Source organism: Phragmites australis, chromosome 23 (genome assembly GCF_958298935.1).
Source record: "Phragmites australis chromosome 23, lpPhrAust1.1, whole genome shotgun sequence".
Classification (NCBI taxonomy): Eukaryota; Viridiplantae; Streptophyta; class Magnoliopsida; order Poales; family Poaceae; genus Phragmites; species Phragmites australis.
The window spans coordinates 729,744-751,736 of NC_084943.1; the positions used below are offsets into that span (position 1 = coordinate 729,744).

At 43.2% G+C, this 21,993-nt stretch overlaps 2 protein-coding genes across 2 annotated transcripts; one reads left to right on the forward strand and one right to left on the reverse strand.

The window, feature by feature from the left end:
* Nucleotides 1-2,375: 2,375 nt before the first annotated feature.
* On the reverse strand, nucleotides 2,376-3,109 carry LOC133906612 (uncharacterized). Its single transcript, XM_062348564.1, has one exon. It carries the CDS (start codon nucleotides 3,086-3,088, stop codon nucleotides 2,636-2,638), a length of 453 nt encoding a protein of 150 aa, XP_062204548.1. The 5' UTR covers nucleotides 3,089-3,109; the 3' UTR covers nucleotides 2,376-2,635.
* A 12,045-nt stretch (nucleotides 3,110-15,154) lies between these two features.
* Nucleotides 15,155-19,685, forward strand: LOC133906345 (uncharacterized). The gene is made up of 14 exons (XM_062348218.1): nucleotides 15,155-15,425; nucleotides 15,595-15,706; nucleotides 16,155-16,267; nucleotides 16,708-16,830; nucleotides 16,938-17,113; nucleotides 17,644-17,719; nucleotides 17,802-17,888; nucleotides 17,992-18,072; nucleotides 18,158-18,190; nucleotides 18,366-18,419; nucleotides 18,586-18,627; nucleotides 18,733-18,811; nucleotides 18,921-18,991; nucleotides 19,088-19,685. The coding sequence occupies exons 1-14, from the start codon at nucleotides 15,231-15,233 to the stop codon at nucleotides 19,217-19,219; spliced, it is 1,374 nt and encodes a 457-aa protein (XP_062204202.1). The 5' UTR covers nucleotides 15,155-15,230; the 3' UTR covers nucleotides 19,220-19,685.
* Nucleotides 19,686-21,993: the final 2,308 nt, after the last annotated feature.

Below are 21,993 nucleotides of genomic sequence, written 5' to 3' on the forward strand. Positions count from 1 at the left end.
AAGGTTATGAGTTGAAGTGCTAAGATATCAAAATTAAATGAGCTTTACCAATGTCCAAGTGCTGGATATCAAAATTTGGTTCGAAGATTTCTAATCATTTATTTTTGTTCACGACTTAGATTTTATCGTGGTATTCACTATTGTTCAAAGATTTTCGACTCAAATTTTAATGTAGTACGATCAACTTGTGGATTCTTGGGCGTAGATTGTAATTATGCTTGGCTTCTGGTATGCTATAAATAGAACAATTGTGAAATACGAGTATTGATATACACAAGGCAAGCATAGAAGCACTACTTGGTCATAGTAACATCAACACCCTACCGGTCATAGTGAGCAATCAGACTATCATGTCAAGAAATTGATGCTCACCATGGTCGCATAGCCTCACCCCGCCATGGTTGCGCCACCGTGCCCTGCCTCAGTCCTGCAGCTGCGTCCCATCACAGTCGCGCCGTCGCCCTCTACTCCGCCATTTGGCGCCACCTCCATTGCATTGAGCGTCGTGACTTGTGCGCGCTCCTCCAGGTCTCCAGGAGTCCAGGTTTGGATGTTGGGCCACCGAGAGCTAGTTGCATAGATATTATGTTGGGCCACTGGGAGCTTTGCACATTTGGGTGCTGAGCTGACTAGTTTGTAAATTTAGAAAATGCATTGAATAGAATAGAGTAGTTGAAGTATCGACTCTTGCGTTTATACACATCAATTGTGGTCTAGCTCATGTGCCATTATAGGGTGGCTCTCACGAAACAAAGTGCTTATGGACAAAGGATTTTGCATGTTGCCAAGTGCCAACTCAATAGCTGAAAACTGCCAACAACCTTGGCATGCCATGCCAATCCATTCTAGTTAATTTTTACAAAGATATTTAGGTGTACATGGGTACAACTATGCCTCATGTAGGCCCCCCCTAGGTGCAGGCCTTTGGCAAAACTACTCTTGAACAGGGGTGGGGGCTCAATTGCAAATCAACACAAAAATCTTGGAAGAAAAGAAAACAATGTAGTTTCTACAAGAACCTAGAAATTAAAGAATTGTCATATTGTTTTTTGAAACGAACCGACATAAGAGCTACCTATTGTATTAATTAAGAAGAAAGACTGATAGGCTGAAATACTCGGTTAATGAGGAAAAACCAAGCAAAAAATACATACATAGCAGGCAAACTATCTAGCTAAACTAGACCTAGAGCAACACATAGATGATCACGACTCTTTACCATTTACCTAGCTAAATTATGTCTGAGATGATCGACAACGCCCCGAAATAGAAGAAAACCGAATCTACGGGAAGGGTCTCGCCTAGACGACGGCTCTAAGAAATGCACAACGCTAAAGGCATCGTCGTTGACCAATCCGAAACATTGGAAATGAATTTTCACCCATAGACCCTCTCGGGATTGGCAGGGAATACCATAACACTGTCTCCAAAAAAGGGAACAACGCCCGAGGATGTCACTAGCACTGGCATTAGCAGAACTATTGTATTTAACACAAGGCTGACTATACAGAGATTTGATTGCATAATAGTGAATAGAATCGGCAACACCTTCGTTGCTAGGGAATCTCCACCGGTATAGCTAGTTGTTATCTATAATTGTTATCTGTGTCACATATGGATGGTAACGGGTCGGGTCAGGACCGGGTGAAGCAAAACCACACCCAACCCAAAACCCACGAGACTTCACTGGATCTGATCCCGAAATGCAAAACGGGCAAACAAATGAAACCCGAACCCGCACCTGTCGGGTGCAATTCGACGACAACTGCCGCAGAAGTAGCAGCGCAGCTGCGTAGGTCCCGCCGGCTGCCTTCACCGCTGGAGCAGCTAGGCGGATCCATTGCGCAGGTCCCGTCGCCCTCACCGCACACGAGCCGGGAGCAGCAGCAACACAACGTCTGACGCACAGATTGGGGCAGACAGGAGAGGCCGAAGTGGTGGGCGGCACTAACGAGCAAATCAGGGTGGACGAGAGAGTGCAGACATGGAGAGGCTGGAGGGGCGTGGAGGAATGGGCTAGTGGACCGATGGGCAAGCAAGGAAGCAACGAAGTCGAGGGCAGCTGCAGCCTGCATGCGCGTGAAGGAACTAGGCTGAGGCGATGGGCTAAGTTTTAGGCAACCCGATGGGCACCCACGGGCTAAAATGATAATTCGACCTTGACCTAACTCAGTTCAGTACCCTACTCGATGTATCCGTGAGTAAAACATAAAATCTGAACCCTTCATATATAGAACCCGCAAGTATCGAACCTACTGATCCAATTAACATCCTAATATCACATGTAGCCAACACAATTTTCAAACTTATCCCGGATCCACCAACTCCAACCGCCCCCTCTCTCTCGTATCCCTCATTCTCTCTCTAGCGCCGACCTCCTCTCCCTCTCTGGCGCGGCCTATAGCGTTCTTCTCCTCTCTCTCTCTCTCGTAGTCTGGCTTTACTCGTAAACCCTCCCAGGCTCGCTCCCACAGTGAGCGGGCTACGAATGAGTACAAAACATGAATCATGTTGGTCCGAAAATGCAGTTTTTGGGCTTAAGCCACTGGACCTAGCTATTTGCTCGGTCCGTACTGTTACATCAAACACACCAAACTTACACGTTTGATCGTTGGATCGATCAGCGACTCTGCGTTCAGTACCTCTGAAAGTAGTTCCCCATGGTTTCAAAGCCTCTGATCGAGAAGCAAAACCTCGCCGAATTCCCTGGCCGTCCAAGAAACCTCTTGCTGCTCGTGGTGGTGGTGGTGGTGGTGAAGAGCCTCCTGGAGCTGTAGTAACCAAAGTAGGGGTACGAGGAGACGATGCTGCTCGCCGTGACCGGCACCGCGTTGCTCACCGAGCTCACCGGCAGCAGGCAGTTCGCCAGCAGGGCATGCCCGTCGCCGTCGGCAACGGCAGCAGAGCGGCCGCGACAGGTGTGGTGATCGTCGCCGACGCAGCTGTCGCGGCTGTTGAGGAGGGCGATGTCGAGCTCGAACAGCTCGTCCTCGTCGTCGGTGCTCATCGTCCTCATCAGCTGGTCGTCGCCGCTGCTTGCCGCCGTCGCGTTCTTGGGCGCGGCGGCTTTGGCTTCCAAGCGTGCCATGGTGTGATTTGCAGCCGTGCAGTGCAGGTATATAATTGTGTGAAGCTTTGCTTGCACGTACATGAACTGCACGCACGCACGCTTGTGATATCGTATCAGGGTGGTTGAGTTTGCTCTACCACTATATCTTGGTAAAGATGGTTGGGAAGCTGTGTCCAGGGCCTGCGTGCTCGCGCGGTAGAGGACAATATATATATCACGTTGTCGAGTAGGCTGCCTACTTCCTCAACGTCTTGTACTGTTTTGTAGGAAAAACAATTTTGGACGATATACTAAACAGTTGTTAGGTACTGTATTTATTTTTGTGTTTGCAGTCGCTTTGCCATGTCCGACGCCTCCGACCGGTGCCGCCCGAGTCCACACACACGACGCTGTTGTCCTCTCAAAAGATTAAATTGAAATGTATCTTGATTTATACGTGACAAGTTATTGATAATGTTGGATTTAAAATAATTTTGGTTGGTATGAACTTATGTGTGCGATCTTATTTATGGTTAATCAAAGTTTGAATTGAAGCAGACTGTTTCAGAGTCTAGTAAACTATGCCTCACTGGAATATCCGGTGTGTATGTTTTTTACCACACTGGATAGTCCGGTGTTACGGTGAAATGAGCACCGAAGCATTTTCAGTGCTGAAGTAGAAATGGATGGTCTAGCGATGGATTTAGTGAGCGCCAGAGTATTTTCTGCAGAGAGGAGATCTTTGGCGTCAAGTTTGAATATATACGCAGGATGGTCCAGTGTTGAGTTTGTGAACACCAGAGAATGCGTCAGACCTTTTATTGCAGAGATGTTGTAGAAAGGTGGTTCGGTGAATTGACACATGTCGGATTATTTGGTTATGGACATGAGATTACCGGAAGCTTCCATCAGACCTTTTCTTGTAGAGAGCAAAATTTTTCTAGAACATATAGTGCTACACTCACCAGATGGTCTGGTGTTTATGAGCAGAACACACCAAAACATCCAGTGTTTATATTTTTACTATAAAATGTACTTTGAGTTGAAGTTTTTTTATTATTATGCTAACCTAGAGATGTTTTAGAGTGTGGAGAAATATGCTTGCTTGTTTCATAGTGTGCAGGTGATGGATGCAATTTGGCGGTCGGCGGCGGGTGATCAGGGCTAAGCGAGTGCTTGGTGCTGGACGATCGAGGAGGGCCGGACGAAGTTAACGGCTGTTGACAAAGTCAAGCAAAGTGGATGCCAGTGCAAGTGACAAGGCGACCCAAGGGATCAGGAACGAGAGAGATTTGCCGACGGTCAAGATCGCAAGACAGAGGACACACGTCATCATCAGAGCACTTGCTTCAGGTGGAAGCAAGTGACGACTAGTCACGCTTTGAGAAGTATGCTAGGGTTTCATGGTTTGGCCACAAAATCGTAGGAGGACTGGAGGAGTACGTGGCACCATCATAAAGCTTACGCCGAGACGAAGCCAAATCGTGAAGGCATTGTTGCCGTTCGATGAATGGAGAAGAATGGATCAAAACACTCTTGATGATAGATAGGAGTATACTACAAGAGAGATATATTTTGGAAAAAAGTTAGGAAATTTAGGACTCAAGTTTTTAGCCTATAAATAAAAGGGGTAGAGCTATGAGAGAGGATGAACCAGCCATTTAAGCTCCTTGTGCCACCTATATAAAAGCATTATGCTAGGTTTTAGAGGAGATGATGATGAGTGCTTAGGCTATGTAATATGTGAGAGTTTTGAGAGAAAAATCTTTATAATCCGTCTAAGATAGGGTCGATCTCTTTGAGTAATGAAGTTTATTTTGTTACATATGCTTGAATTCCCCTCCTTTTAGTTTTCCTCTCTTGGTTCCCTTGCCTTGTCTACAAGTTTTTTCTTTTTGTTGTTGATTTTTGTTTTTCTTTTCGAGCTGAAATTTTAACACTTTAGGAGGTTGTTCTTCTTGATACTAAAGATATAAAATTCACACACACACACACACACACACACATATATATATATATATATAGGAAAACTAGTATGTACTCCTGGGTGTATGTACTCCCACCTCTCATATACCACTTTTACACATGAGTTATACTTCTTTATCACTTTAAATATACTTCATTAGTAATTATAAGATACTACAATATAAATCCCACGAAAATTTTTATGAAATTCCATGATTTTTATCTTAATTTGCGTATATGCTTCTTTTATGTATAAAAAAGAGTATATAGCAAAAATGAAAGGCTAACATTGATTTTTTTTTCATACAACTCATATTGGAGTATCTTAGAATTAGTATTAGAGTATACTAAAAATAATAAAAGAGTATAAAGTGTTTGTTTAGGTGGTATATTGCATGTAGGAGTACATACTCCTAGGAGTATAGAATAGGTGTCCTATATATATATATATATATATATATATATATATATATATATATATATATATATATGATACGGTCTTGAATTTCCTTTTCTTTTAGACTATCATCTTGGAGATCTTCTTCACCTAGTGTTCATCTTTTGATCCTTGTGTGATCTTTTCTCAAGATTCAACCTTTGTGTGGGCGATGAGCCATGAATTGGTTTGCTGTGGAACCTAGTGTTCGATTCCAATCATGAGGCCCATATTTTGTGAAATCTTCAAGTTTGGTTTTTGATTTTTCTCAGAAACTCCAGACTCTCCTGTCCCATCTCTGGAGTCTCCAGATTTTCTGTGTAGGTCCAAGAATTGGAAGTGAAGAACCAATCTAGTTTGACAAGGAGCGGAGCTTGTTGATTGTTAGTCCAAGTAAAAGATCCGCCCTTCAAAGGAAACTCAACAAGTCTAAGGTGACTGATGGTATTATTGAAATTGATCATATCTCCCTGAAAATACATTTAGCCCTTAAGTGTGGTTTTGGTAATTAATAATAATACCTATGAACTAACAATATTGTTGAGAATTGTTGGTAGATTGTTCCATAGGTGATGCATGGAAGATTGAGCATGGATTCATTAAGAAATACCATGTGACCAAAATAGATGCATCAAGATGAATAAGCGCTAAGTGATGCTCATGAGATGAAGAAGAAGGTCAAGAAGATTGACGATAAGCGTGAAGGCTAAGTCACTTGTGGAGATTAAATGACTTAAGGTATAAAGTTGTCAATTGAGTTTTATGGACTAACCCATGTGCTTTGTGTTTGAGAGTGAATTGGGATTAAGTTCTATAAGAAGGCATGAGTTGAATTGAGATATTCAATATGTCAAGTTGGAACAACAAGATCAAGACAAGCTTAGTGGATAACTTGTATGCTTGATGCTTACGGTTCATGCCTAAGTGGTGAATCAGATGAAGAAGATAAAAAGAAAGAAGTCTTTCACGCTTGGTGCATGGGAAACAATCAAATGAACTTCATCAAGCTTTCAGAAGGTCAAGAGAAGATCATGATGGAAGCGAGGAAGATCGTCATCATCGAGAGAAGAGGAGTTGATGATGTGCCTTGAAGAGCTATGAGAAGCATCGAGGCTTGGATGATGTGTTCGTCAAGTCCGACGGGATTGCTCAAGGCAAAGGTATAACTAGAATATGTTTTCTAGTTTTGCTGATCTCAAGGAGTTTGGTGGGAGATCAGGTTATAGGATCGATAGCCGTACTATCAATAGGGGCTGCCAAAAGTGTTTCTCGATTGTTGTGTCGAGTGCTCAAATTATGTGCTTAGTGTGGGATGAGTTTGTGTTGAGAGTTCACTTTAGGAGTTCAAGGTATCTAAAAGGTGTTTTAGATCTAACCATTTGTGTTGTCAGCCTTAGTGGCGAAAAGTGGTTGTGGCCAAGCTTTAGTGGTGTTTGGCATGTTCTAGGTGGTTCTTAGTTTAATCTTAGAGGATTAAGCTTTGAAAAATTAGAGGAAGTGTTTGAATCAGTATTCGGAGTGTTCCTAGATTTGTTCCAATGTGTTTAAGATCATAAATTCAGTAGGGATGTGTAGCCCTCTGAATAAGTTTTCCGTAGAGTACAAAATCATCGAAATCAGACTTTGGGATCAAAAGTTATTGCCGTTTTCGGAGTGTCAGCTGTGTTAAAATCGGAAGTTCCGATGTGTAAAAGCGGAAGTTTCCATGTTAGTTGAAAATTCTGATGTTTTAGAAATCCAGTGCTCTCAGGTTTGGAGTTAGCTTTTAATCGGAAGTTCCGATCGAGGGGATCGAAATTTCTGATGTGTGATGGAAATTGGCAGTAACGGTTAGTTTTCGCCTGTTAGAATTTATGGGATTAGAAGTTCTGATCTGTGTAGTCTAAGTACAACACCTAGTTTTTCAGAGTTGAGTATTTATGCCCCTTAGCCTTATCTTGTTGGGCTAGTTGCTTGGCTAGCTTTGTGCTGCATGCGTGAGGTGTTTAAACTTGTTGTTCCACCTTTAAGTGCTCCCCTTCGCTCTCTATCAAAATTTAATGACAATCAAGCCTTTGTGGCTTAGTGAATAGAGGGAGAGAGGTGTGAAGGGTGTGGTGCTTTGGTAGCCTACGGTTGTCGCATTAGTTGCATGTGTTGAGCACTTGGCGTTGATCGTGCACGAGTTTGGAAGTTTGGTATTCTTGGAGACCACCATCAGCTAGACGGTTCGGTGGTGGATTATCGGTGATCTCCTCAAGTGAAGATTGTAAGGAGGCCCAGAAGTGGTTGCGGAACTCACCATCTCCGGAGTGAAGGAAGAGTTGGCTATAGTGGAGGCGAAGAGTGCATGTGTGCAACCTCGTGAGAAAAATGATAGAAAAAGATCCAGCTCAAGTGTGACTGAGCTTCTTTAACGAAGACATAGGATATCGGTGGATATCTGAACTTCAGTTACAAATTATTTGTCTTCGTGTTTACTTACTCTTGTGCATTACTTTGATATCCATACTTGTATGCTTATTTGTATGCATATAGAGTTAATTTCGTGATTATGAAATATGTTGTTTTGAACTGATCGAAACTTCCGATTTTAGGAATTGGAACATCTGATAAACAGTAATTTCAGCATTTCATACTAGAGTTATCTTACTAGATGTGAATAATTTTTGTCACACCCTAAGATTGTAACATTCATATTTGTTTAGGTGATTTTGCACTAGTTGAGCCTAGTATATTTAGGTTTTTCCCTTGTGAAAATTCCGTTAATTTATTTCCGCTGCAAATTTAGGTCAAATAGTAAAAGGAGCGAAGTTTTATTAAAACGCCTATTCACCTCTTCTAGGTAACATCATTGTTCTTTCACTCCCACGTTACTTCCCGGCTTATTCCTATCAGCTGGTGATCTAGAGAGGTTAAAATCTCCAAAGATCAACCAATCCTCATCATCAGGTATGTCAACTTTTTTAACCACTCAAGGAAGAGTACTTTGCTTTTAGGTGTACATGGGCCATATATGTTTATCAGGGTACAGCTACCCCTAGAGTGAACCTAAGTAAACTCTACAGAAAGAGCATAATCGTTGCTGAAAGTTATATGACCAAGGAAACGAGAGTTCTTCCAAATTATGATGTGCCCACCAGAGGCACCATTAGAGGGCAGAAATTCAAAACAATCAAAGACATTTGGGCAGAAATTCCTAATATAGGATTGATCAAAAGTCTGTCTTTTAGTTTCCTGAAGACAAATGATATCACAGCTAGTCTCACCAATCTTAGTTTTGATAGCCTTCTATTTTCCTTCTGAGTTAATACCCCTCATGTTCCAACAAAAAAATGTCCAGTCTCTTTTGCTGATTCTAGAATTTTGACTCATAGTGAGAAGCTTGCAAAACATATTATGTCCAGATGTGTACCATGGGGATAAGGGACATTGAAGTGGAAGAACAGATATAATGTTCATCAGAACAAACATAGCTTGAAAGGGAGAGGTGGGGAGGGGAAGACATATCACAGATAAAAGGGTAACCCTCATACATAATAAAAGTTTATCCATCATCATCCAGAAAGTATTACAGACTGTCCAAAAGTATCCATCCACAAGATGGCAAAAACAAAAGCAAGCTAGAGCTAAAGCTTCACTTCTTTGACTTCTTGCTCAGGGCATCATCCTCAATCTTGGTCTTTTGACTGTCTTCTCTCGGCTTCTTGTTAGATTTTGCATTCTTTTGGACACCCCTTCATGAAGAAGCCTTGTGAGATCCAGAAGTAGAGTCCCTGTCTGCTCCCACAAGCCTAACTGCTATTTTCTTTTTGGAGAGCCTATCATCTGTCAAGCTTGATGGTGGCATCTTGCAAAAAGATTCTCCCAGGCTTCTGATGACTTTGGGCGAGATAATAGGAGGCTTGGCAGAGCAGGCCAAGCAGTTCTTGTCCTGACAAGCCCCTTTTTTGAAACCCTCATTTTGGGTTCTAATTCTGTTACTCCTTCTGACTTCTGTCTCTACAAGAGGAGGACAAAGCTTTGCAGAGGTTTTCTTTCTTTTTGGAGTGTTATGAGCTTCATGGTCCTCATCTGTTTCATTGATTGGGAAGAGAGAAACATTTGGATCATTGATCTTGCCCTTGCAGACCTATTCACAGCAGGTTAACTCTTCAATTGGGGACAAGAACTTGGAATCATTAGTTGAATAGAGTTACTAGGATTAGCAGATTGATTGAAAAAATTCCAAGTTTCAGAAGAGAGAAGATTCAGCCCATTCAAAGTACATGGGAGAAGAGAGTAATAGCAAGAAAAGTGTTGATAGCAAAAAATGACATTTCATTCTGGAAGCTTAATTATGTTATTAGCCGAACCGTTGAACTTTGATTGGTTTTAATTCGGTTGTTAATTGAGTGTTGAACCGAATAAATGCATTAGCTTATAGTATGATTAGTGATTGGTCAAGCTTATGATTAAGCATCTTGATTAGCTAATTTAGTTGCTACTTGGTTTGGTTAAGAGAGGAAAGATGTGTTAATGCATTCGGCTGATAGCTAATGAAAGAAAGGAAGGAAGAGAAATAAAGAAGAAACCGAATTAGTAATTGCTTTGGTCAATTCGGTTGTTACGAAGATAATCAACAGGGCAATGATTAGTTTGATCATGGGAATGATCTGCAGTGCAATGCTGAATTTTGTTTTGGTCGGCAGTGCAGTACGCGCGAGCATCGAAGTTTTTTGCATTGGTTCTTTGCGCGCTAATGCATTCGGTGGCTGCAGACGAGCAGCAGAGCAGCGTGGGGCATCTGGCAGTTTTTCCAAGCACCGCTGATGCATGGTTCACGCATGCAGGCGTGCTGGACGGCTGGACCAAGCAGCAGGCTGAAGCTCTGTGGAGGGCAGCAACTAGTGGCTCAGGTCTTACACTCGCACGGAGACGGATCTCAAGTCCGATTTCATTCCCAAGTCGATCAGATTTTTGTAGTGGCCAGGACCTCGTGCGGCAATGTCGTTCCCTTTTTTCTTTCACCGGGATTGACTCCTTCCGATAGTTTTTTGGCTGAGTCCAACTCGAAGACCAGAGACCATGTCGCCCTTTATAAATACAGAAGGGTCCCGGGCCGATTGAGGCATCATCAATCGATCAGACACAAAAAAAACATCTATCTTTTAGCTAGCTTCTGTAGTCCCATCTTTCTTTTTTCCTTCTTTTGCCGTTACTCGTTCTTGATTTCGATGATTAAAGACAAGCCACCGGTTGACCGTTCCCTAACGGAGTTCTTCCCGCGTCACAATACTAGGCTAGGCTTCCCCGGTCCTGCTCACCGGGTTAGTTATCCTTTGCCTGTTTGCTCGTAAATCGATCGCTCGTTGCGGCACGCCCTGAGCGTAGTGCTACGGATTTCACACGAAGTACTCTTGCGTTGGTGCGAATATCCATATTTTTGTGCCAACAAAAAAAGACCCAGCCTAGAGGGATACTTACAGTTGGAGAGCTGGAGCCCAGAGTGGGAAAAAAACCTAGCACATGATGAGTTAAAATCAGAGTGCCACGTTGGAGTCTATATAGAGCTGACACTGTGATGAAAGGTTTCAAAAACTGGGTCTGCTAGTTAACCTCTCATACTGCATCAATCCCACATGAAGGTTTAAGTTGGCGTTGTCCTCTATTTGAAGCTGGTTCTGCTGGACAGGTATGTCTGGCATAGGATTGACCACCATGATCTCATTGAGCTGGATGTCTACTCGAAGAAAGGCTATATATGGGTTCTTGTTCCACCTCCGGAATTTGCAATTGTGCTCCAAGGGCCAAGATAACAGAAGCATTGAGATCTGGGAGGTCCTGATAATTATGCACTGAACCGCTAGAGGAAACTGAAGCAGCTGAAGCCAAGGAGAGGGAGAGACTTAATCCACTATCTTCTTCATCCTCCTCCTGATAAGCCTGTATGCCTTGCACAATAGGGCATGGCAGAAGAGCATGAACTGGTAATTCTCCTTGTCCTTCCTCAGGGATAGCAGAATGTTTAAATCAAGCTGCTGATTGGGGTCTTCTTCAGGCTGGAAGGCAAGCTGGGCAAGATGTCCTGGTGCAAGATTAATGTCCCATTGCAACCCCATCTGAGTTGCAGGTTGTTTTGCCATTGAGAAAAGGTCCTTGCCAACCATGTGTTGGGTGCTAGGGGTCATCTTTATTTCCTGGAGGCATTTCTTCATCCTGAGGTAGAGCTCCAAGGAGATTCTGCTGTATGATTTCGCATTGCACAATCCAAGAACATCCTTGGAAACCATCTCCTTCTATGATGATGATCAATTGGGATACATCCTGAAGCTCAATGACCCTAACCTTGATAATAATGCGAGCTAAGCATGCATCTTCACGTTCCCAGAGACCCAGACCAGAAATCTCCCGAAGGATTTAATCGCTCCTACAATGTGCTCCGTGGACCAATAATAAGGAGGGGAGCCAACGAGCATCAACCGACACTCCCTGTTGCCCTATTGAGAAACCAAATTAAGATATGTCTTGATTTGATTGTGATGAGTCATTGATAACATTCGAGTTGAGTTTAACTTGGTTAGCATGTAGTCACGATAGTGTTTTGTCCGGGGAGTTATTACATTTATGCATGTTTTATTCTCCCATCACTCGCACCACGCACAGCTTGGAGAATTTGCACCTTCCACAACATGCAGATGTTCTTGGAAAACTTCTCCGTGATCGGATGACTGATCAAGGTGTTCATGGCAAAACCAGATGAAGATGATGAGCCGCCGCCATTGTAGATGCAATCTAATGAGAAGGTGGCTCTGGTACTAAGAAAGATAATAGTGAATGGTGGAAGCATTTTAGCCTTCGCAGAGGCCGTGACTCCGTGTTAATATAGACTAGAAACTCTCGGCAGAGATATACATGGTTAATTATAAATACTTGGCCGGCATTCCAAGATTCAAAGGAACGAAAGATATCTATCTATCTATAACCAGATTTGAAAGATTGATTTACATAATCACAACCGTGATAGAAACTAGCTCTAACAGTCGGAGCAGTACCGGTGGCCGGAGAGGGACCTGACGCGCGTGGACGTGACTGGTGCCATCTCAAACGTCGACTGATGCATATAGATGCTCGATCATCTTGTGCATGCATCAGCAGAGCTGAATGGCTAATTCTGCTATCAGGTTGATGTATGATTCTTGGTTTCGTCGTGAAGGTTTATCAAAAACCACAAGTCGGCGCACCTGTCGGTGTTCCGGGAGGCGAGCTTCGGCCATGGCCGGCTGATGAGGATCCTCAACAAGCTAGACGACGATGCCACCGTCCGCGACGAGGTCTGGCTGGAGAGCTTGGCCACTGCAAAAACCGAGTCTACTAGCCTAGCAATAACCGCCGGACGCCACGTTGATGAGTTGTTGGACACATGCAGAGGAACTTGATCGAATTCATACTGTGCTGTTGTAGTTCTGCATCAGTTGTAATATGCGCGCTCATATCGATTTGATTCTTACCGGTGCTACTTTAGATGGGCCTTGCACTTAGAAATCAAAGCCCACGGATTCGGACATTTGGGCTCTTCCTGAAATGTATTTGTACTCAATCACACAATTTGAAGATTTCAGATCTGAACTAGCGGGATGGCTCTAGTAGTATCCAACTATGCATGTAGTGTTATAACGTCCTAATTTTATTATAAATTTATAATTTACCTTATCATCGCTTTTCATTCCGTCACTATTATGCTTGCTTCTTGATAGACATAATTCAAATATAGGCCTATCATAATAACGTTTTCATCTGTTCATGTAACATCGTCTATGCGGTATACAGACTGCATCTTTCCCTGTTGCCTTTCTAACATCGTGCTTTCTAACATCGTGACCTCGAGCTACATGATTAGTGCAACGTAGCCCATACCGTTTCACTAAATCATCCCGCTCTGCATATTAATGGCTTCATCAGCGTTCCTTACCGCTGCTAGAGGTTGCGATTCTACCATCAACAATCTATGGGCTACGTCTTGCTCTGTCGCCTCCTCTCGTATCGGTTCTTATCTCCTTTATCTATTTTTTGCACCTATCGTATTAATGTTTCTATTTTCTTCTTTTTTCTATTACATTTTACATCAAAAGACCATTTGAATTGTAACTTTGATCTCTTAAATGTATACATGGTGCAGCGAACTTTTGCATTAATTAATTATGTTGTCTTTTTTCCGGGCACTTAGCTTTATTTTTAATAGAGAAGCAGATATAGAAGTATTTTAGGTTTTTTTTTAATGGCAGTGATAGATAATTTATAAATATGTATAGGGATACTTTGCTTTCTTTTTTATCCGATTAACGTAGTAATTTCCAGACGTTAAGAGTGAAGGAAGAGATTTCTTTTGTTGGCCAATCAGTAAGATAATAGATAAATTATTGGAAGTCATACACCACAATCTATTGCTGAATGTTTTTCTACAAGAACTACGATAGTCGATAGGGAGAGACCGTCGTGGACAAATTTTATTACTTATGGCAAGCGATTAAGAGTATTACAAGGGCCATCCCAGGCAATAGTTAGAAAGAGAGGGAGGAGAATCACACAAAAGTAACATGACTAAACTATTACACCAATCATTTCCCCTATGGCTAAATGTTAGCTAGTGTCAATTAGAGGGTCGCTTTAACATGATGTTAACAGGTCTATAACTATTCGCATTTCTGATTGAGTCGATCAGTATATGAGAGCCAGTTAAGAACCGATTCTGGACTATCAGAATCACTTAATCAGAATCGGTTCAAAGGATCTGATATTTTTGAACCACTTCTGATTGGGTGTTCTGAGGTAGTGCTACAAGCAAGTGTGCTAATAGGATATTACTTTTTTCCCCTGATGCAGGTCGCGGTCAGTCCAAAGCCACAAGAATGGGGTTCAAACTTTCCTGAAAGAGAAAAATGGGCTCAAACACAACGACGGTTAACCTACGTACTTATATTATTCGACTGGATGATCACAAAAGTAAACGATGATTGCAGCTTGTTGCATGAAGAAGTTAATTAAGATGGATAGTGAGAACCGAGAATTAGCTTGGATGGTCAGTGAAGTTGGTTTTATTTCTTATCTATTATAGATTAAACCTTAGTTTACTTCTGGTATTTTTTATCGAGGTGAAATGTTCTTTCAGTGATAGTGATACGTGTTGTGTGTGTATACGTAAGATGATGCGAGTGTACGCATGCATATACAGGTTGTACTGAAAAAAAAGTTAGGATGGATAGCCTTTTTGATCTGAAAATGGCCAGCTGCTCCGTCCCATTCGTTTGTCGCGTAGAGCCCGTCCGGGAAGGGCTCTGTGGCAGGTAAGGCGGGCGCCGAGCACGCGCGAGCTGCTACCGCGCGCGTGCGGGTGTGCGCTGCCGGCACACGCTTGGGATTTGCAGGGCAAGTATTTCTCTCATGACTCAGCAAGAGGATTGAAAAGAGAAAACTATCAATTAGGATTGAAAAGAGAAAACTCTGAGTTAGATACTCCTATATCCTAATGCCATGAGAGCCAGACTAAACAAGCAAAAGGTCATCCACAATACTGACTAGGCGTGCCAACGTGGCATAAAAAGTGCCAGCACGGCATCACCCTTCGTTTCTGGCGTGTCATTTCTCGTATAAAGAGGCAGCCATCATCTTCATAGCTGACCTCACCTTTTCCTGGTGCTAATTCTTTTGTCCCTTTCGAGTGAAGCTGCTGCTTGCTATAAAGTGGTCGCCATTGTTGCTCCTTATATTGCCAAACAACCTGTAACCAACAGCCAAGAACGAAACAGAGGGGTGCAGAAGGAGATGGGAGTTTTTGGAGCCGATGCGATGAGCGTCGTGATGAGGCCGCTCTTGCACCTGATGGTGGGGATGGTGCTGTACGGGGTCGCCGAGGAGATGACCGTGCCGGCGCTCGTCGACAAGGTCACCGCCGCGCTCTGCCCCACCGACGGCAGGTCGTGCCCGGAGGCCATCTACCTTACCGGCCTCCAGTCCTCGGTATGTCGTACCCAACCGGGCATGATTTGGATCCTGCAGTATTGTATTTCCAAGATAGTTTCTTCTTGGCATCTCTGCACTCCGTTTGAATGTTCTAGGACAATCATAGTGTCCAGGTGCTTTTTTATGTTAATGGATGCATGTCTGTTCATCATTTGTTTGATTGCAGGTTGGAGGGATTTTCAAGACGATAGGATTCACTCTGATGGGCCAGCTGGCTGATGAATATGGTCGGAAGCCTCTCCTCCTTCTCACTGCCTCCACTTCCATCATCCCTTTCGGTAATTTACTCCCTCGTGTATTCTGCTCGTAATGTTAAGTGCCACTAAAGTGCCTACTCAGTCCGATCCCAAATATAAGTCCATTTATATTTGGCTTAAATCAAACATTTTTAGCTTTGACCATTAATAGCTAAAAAATCATATAGATTGACAACATAAGGTTGATGTTACTAGATTCATCATGAAAAAATAATAATATATAACTATTTATATTTGAAACAATATAATTTTATAAATATTATTAGTAAAAATGTCATATTAGAGATATGTCCTAATGGGATTATATTTAGGATCGGAGGGAGTAGGCCACTTCACACTAGACAGTAGATGTATGCCACTTAGTGCCATCTGTTGGGACATGCGTGCACTGGACTCTATGTCTATGCCTATGGGCCTTTCGTAAATAATACCATTTGCACCGGATACTAAGTGTTGTTCATGCTTGCAGCTGTGCTTGCATGGAACAATTCAAGGACTGCAGTGTATGTCTATCTAATTCTGCGTACTTTCTCCTTCATGATCGGTCAAGGAACCATATTCTGCCTCTCAATTGCATACACGGTGAGAATATTTTCCGTATTCTCATCTTTGTTTATAAACTTGCTTATGATTGGTTGAACTGCTCCTGTATTCTGACTTCCTGAGTCGACTCTGCTTTTATCGATCAATTCCGATGTACTATTCGGCCATTTTCTCCAAGGGTGCCAACATTTTGCCAATTTTGCGATGACTTTTTGCCATGCCTAGTGTTGGTGACACTAGCTGGGAACCTGTGTTAATTTGTGTTGCCAATATCTTTCAACACAAAGATACCCACAACGATTCAACGTTAGTTGTTCTATACTTCAAAATCTTATTATTTTCTTTCTTTGAAATAGTAAGACAACAACTGATGTTATAGGATTCTTTAAGTGGCATTGCTTCATGTAAGGTATATTTGTTTAATGGATTGTGAATAACAGATAATGGTTCAACAGTTATAAAAAATTCTGCTAAATTAGGCAGATACGATTGAACCGTCAAAGAGGGCAGCTGCATTTGGCTTCATGACTGGGATTTTCTCTGCCTCACACACTTTGGGGAGTGTCCTTTCAAGGTTTCTGCCTGAGAAGTTGATTTTTCAGGTATCACTAGTTGAGACTTGAGACTATTTGTAGTAGCATCACCATTGACCATTGTTAATTCTTTACTTAAGTTTTAGTCTTACAAGTTCTGTATTATGGTTTCTTAGGTCTCAGTTGTCTTGTTGATCTGTTCTATCCTCTACATGAAAATATATCTGGTCGAGACAGTTCAAAGAGCTCCTTCTGCACCTTGCCAGCATTTGCCATTGTCATCTTTGCTTATCAAGTTACCACAACAACGTTGGCAATCTATCAAGGAGAATATTAGCATAGTCAAAAACAGGTAAAGCTAAAATATACAGTGCAGAAACGTGTTATTGGTTCAAAGTTAAATAGACAAGGAATACATGAAATTCCTGTAAAATCCTAAACCGAGTTTAGGGTTCCTTCCTAGTCCATGTGGAAGAAATGTGAATGATACTTTTGCGTTGGCACTTATAACCTGAATAAATGTTGTGCTTCAGTACAAATGTGCAACGATATTTTTCCAATGTAGTAATATTCGACAATAACCTGAGAATGTTCTTTTCCAAGAAAAAAGGGCTCAGAATGTATAAACTTCCATATGAGTTCGAAATATCAGTTTTATCAGATTTTCTGTCAGAATTTATGTGAAACATCTTCCTTTGTTCATGAAGGGATTAATAAACAAGAGAGCTGGTACATTGCATTAGAAGGGAGTTAAGAGACGGTCATGCTATTTCACATTGGGAAACTTTGATACAATGAGCAATAACTAGATAGTTTTCAAGTCAACAAAAGTTTGCAATTGCTAAATCTTATCTTTACTTTCTTATCTTACTGTGTTTATAGTGAAACACTTAGGCGAATCTCATATGTTGCCTTCTTCTATAAATTGGGCATGATTGGCATTAGCGATGTCCTAATGGTAATAATTTGTATCACTTCTACTTTTAAGATATATTATTTGAAAATTATAGGGCACCTCATTTTTCCTTTTTTTTTTCCAGTATTACCTGAAGTCAGTATTCGGCTTTGACAAGGATCAGTTCTCAGAAATTCTAATGGTGGTAGGCGTTGGTTCAATCTTTTCTCAGGTGCTCCTTCAAAATTTTAACTGGTACTGATTTAAGTGCCATATTTTTCATGGTCAAATTAATTAATTAATTGTGGTTTTGTGAAAAATTTTTCGAACTGTAGATTTTGGTCCTCCCCATTATTAGCCACATAATTGGCGAAAAAGGAGTCTTATGTATTTCAATACTCGCCTCCATTGCTTATGTGAGTTGCACTAGGGTCTTTCCCCTGTTTTATACTAATCTCAGGTACACTAATTTAATATATTGATTTCTGAACAAATTTCCAGGCTTTGCTTTACGGTGTTGCTTGGGCTTCGTGGGTATGTATTTAAACAGACTTACCTCGAGTCCTCAACCGAATGCTTTATTTTCTTTTCATTTTTTTGGAGAACCTCAACTGATTGATATTCTACGAGAAAGTAGTGCATATTGATGGGTTTCCTACTTGGTACGATTACAAAAGTTGCTTTCGTTTACCTTGCATCTATCCTGCAGGTTCCTTATTTTAGCTCTTCATTCGGTGTCATCTATGTGCTGGCCAAACCAGCTGTAAGTTCATCCCATATATTTATCCTCTATGCACCATGCCATCATATTTTCATGGTTAAAAAGTTACTCTAAAGGACGGCAGTGTCTGAAACTATTTCATCACTGAATTCATCCATTCCTGTGATATTTGTAAATTTACTCGCGTGAAAAATATTTAAATCTGCAGATATACGCAATCATTTCTGGGGAAGTACTGTCAGCTGACCAGGTATATATACAGACACGACCTCTCTTGGCTTTATTTGTTAATTCAAGCATGAAATTTTTTATCCCAATCTTCTGTGTCATGGACTCATTGCTTATACTTTCACAGGGAAAGGCCCAAGGTTTCATTGCAACCGTGCAGTCCGTATCTCTATTGTTAGCACCTCTATTTATGAGCCCATTGACCTGTAAGTAATCAGTTTTCTTGCATCAAATTGACAAATTCCATGAATTGCCTGGACCATGAACATTATATTCTGTATTTTGATCTCATCCTTTTCTGCACCTCTGTTTCAGCTTACTTCATTTCACAGGAAGCCCCCTTCAATTGCAAGGGTTTCAGTTTCCTTGTGGCTAGTTTCTTCTTGGTTAGTCAATTTCATCCTCTCAGTATGATAGAAAAGTGACAATAAAGGGATACAGTTTATAACTAGAATCTGAACCAATGCGAAATATTTTTACAGGCAATGTCCTTATACTTCGCTTGGACGCTTAATCCGGAAAGCAAGGACAAGCACACCAAAGTTGAAGTTTCAGACAAACCTGATGAGGAAGCATTGCAAGCACCGCTATTGGCTCAACGGCCTAAACCATGAGTCCATGAAATTGAATAAAACCATTCAAGCAGATGGAAATCAAAGTTCTTGTATTTGCACCATCGGCTAATTATTACCGTCAACTCGACATAGTGCCCATATGACAGTATCTGTACATACACCAGAAGGCAACTGAAAACCTGTAGTGAGTCACTGGTGCAAAGCTGTGTTCCGGCACACAAATTTAGCTCTAAATCAGTACTGCCAAGTGAAATGTGCGTTGATTGTAGTATGGCAGTCTGTGAAAATGTGTTTATAGGATGTTTGTATACATATAGATGACGGTGGTGAATGTTGAAATAGAAACGGTGTAGACAAGAGGGAAGTCTATCCGTAGATTTGATTGAATGATCATTTGCCGTATTCTGTTATCACGGTTGTAAATCTTTCCATGTACATGCATGTCATTGTTGTATAAATAGATGACAAGCCTGTTGGGGTTTCTTGCGGCAAATACCTTCTCAAACTTGGTACCAAGGCCTAAAGATCCCATCTACTCTCACTGCCATGGCCATGTTGCTCACCTCGGGCAATCATCACACTAGCAACTCCGATGCGCTTGTCTCCAGCCTTCACCTGTCGATCTCAACCACTAACCTCATCACCATTTGCCTTGATCGCACCAATATCCTTCTCTGGAGGGCGCAAGTGGTGCTATGCTCTCCGGTCAAAATCTCCATGGCTACCAGTGATGCCGCCCTGCAAAAGCCTAACCCGGAGTATCTCTGATGGTGGCAGCAGGATCAAAGTGTGCTCGGCACACTTCTCTCCTCCATGACATAGGACATCCTCGGCCAGATGATTGGGACATCCTCGGCCAGATGATTGGTCGTACCACCTCTGCCCAAGTGTGGAGTGCTCTCCACGCTATGTTGTCGGCACAAAATAGGGCGATCATCCATCAAATTCAGCCCCAACTGTCCACGCTGAAGAAGAAGAACATGGAGTGCTGCCAAATATTTTCAGAAGATGAAGGGCTTCGCCGAAACCATGGCGACAGTCGGACACCCTCTGTCTAATGATGAATTGATCGACTACATCCTCACCGGCAGATGATGCTCTGATGGCATCTGTCGGTGTATCAAGAACCGGGGGTCCCTGAGTCCCGAGGCCCGGCCAGCCATCCGCCACCTGGCGCCATTCCACGAGGTCCCTCCTAAAGGATGAGAAAAGCTCAAGTCCCGGGAGAAGGTGCTCGGGGTCACAGTTAGTGGTTCCTGAGCACCCCAGTTCCCCGATGATCCACAGAGCCTAAAGTACCGGGAAGAAAGTGCTCGGGGAGGTGCCCGGTCACCCCCGAGCACCCTAGTCCCCCGACGATCAGAAGAGCTAAGTTTCGGGAGAGAGTGCTCGGGATTGCGTGCGGCAGCTCCCGAGCGCTCGGTTCCCCGAGGATCCGTGTAAAAGTGCTCGGGAGAGAGTGTTCGGGGCTGCATGTGGCAGCCCCCGAGCACTTGGTTCCCCGAAGGATCGTGCAAGAGCGCTCGGGAGAGAGTGCTCGGGGAAGGTGAACAGTACCCCCGAGCACCCGGTACCCCAAGGACAATGATAGGCATTCTCGGGAGAGAGTGCTCGGGGAGGTGAATAGTACCCCCGAGCACTCGGTGCCCCGACGACCCAGAAAGGCCCCCGAGGGGCCCGCCGATGAGGTTTCCACCAGTCAGAGGTCCGAGGCCGCATTTAATGAGCGTGCGTGGCCTAACATCTCCAACTGCTCCCGCCGCAGCGCCAGTTCCTGCCATGTTTTGGCAGAGAGGCGTGGGGTCATTAATTGCACGGGTCCCGTCCTGTATCATCCGGCTTGTCTCGGGATAACATCGCGAGGATCAAGGCATTCCGTCTGACGCCCTGTTGTGGCAGAGGAACAAGACAGGGCAGGCACGCCGGGTTGCTCTGCGGCTGCCCGGTGGGCCCTCTCCACGGTGCCCGTTGCCAGGGCGTTTATGGTGACAGGTGACCGGGCGTGCGGCGTTTTTTCCACCCCCGGTCACTTCACCCAGAAGAAATGATGACGCCTTTCTTAGTCATAGCATCTTGGAACTTGTGCCCTCCTCCTTCTCGTTCGGGGCATGTCTCGACCGGCAGGTGCTTAAAAGAGCCAGCGGCACAAAAGAGAAGATAATCCAAGCATCGACGAACATAGCGAGAATCGAAGACATAGACCCAACCAAAGAACACAAGAACCAACACAAGGCACAATCCCTGCCGAAGAACAAGGAGCCTCAAGCTCTTAGTTAGGCCAATATTTTTGTAACCAGCAACATCCTTGAGGGACTTCCTCAGGACAGTTATTACATCCATACAGGAGTAGGGTATTACGCCCCCGTGCGGCCCGAACTTGTCTAAATTCCGGTGCATTTACTTCTCTTTGCACTAGGTCATCCTCCCCACCACCGGCCGTTGCATTTACTCTCATTCATTTCTCCGACGAACTTATTCAGGATCATCCCCCCGGCCGAATCTCTAAAAAGGGGTCTCTCGGGATCCCTGCGACAGGAGTTAATCCTCCGACAACATCCCTCACCGTCATCAACACTGTAGTAAGCCTCAACGAATTCTACACATATCTTCTCTCGTATGAAGCTATGCAGGAGCAGCACACCCTGTCCAAGGACTCCGATTATGTTACCTCGATGAATGCTGCCTCTCGCCACTGTGATGGCAATGGTGGGACTCCTCACTCCCATGATGGCAATGGAAACCGTGGGGGTGGATGTGGAGGACAAGGACATGGTCGTGGTAGTGGCCACAATGGAGGTGGTCGTCCTTGACCT

Bases quoted from the DNA above. Each gene is read 5' to 3' on its own strand.
- LOC133906612 (XM_062348564.1), bottom strand. From the start codon at position 3,088: ATGGCACGCTTGGAAGCCAAAGCCGCCGCGCCCAAGAACGCGACGGCG.
- LOC133906345 (XM_062348218.1), top strand. From the start codon at position 15,231: ATGGGAGTTTTTGGAGCCGATGCGATGAGCGTCGTGATGAGGCCGCTC. The intron at 17,114-17,643 runs GTAAAGCTAAAA...CTGTGTTTATAG, and splicing joins ATTAGCATAGTCAAAAACAG to TGAAACACTTAGGCGAATCT. The intron at 18,073-18,157 runs GTGAGTTGCACT...ACAAATTTCCAG, and splicing joins TACTCGCCTCCATTGCTTAT to GCTTTGCTTTACGGTGTTGC.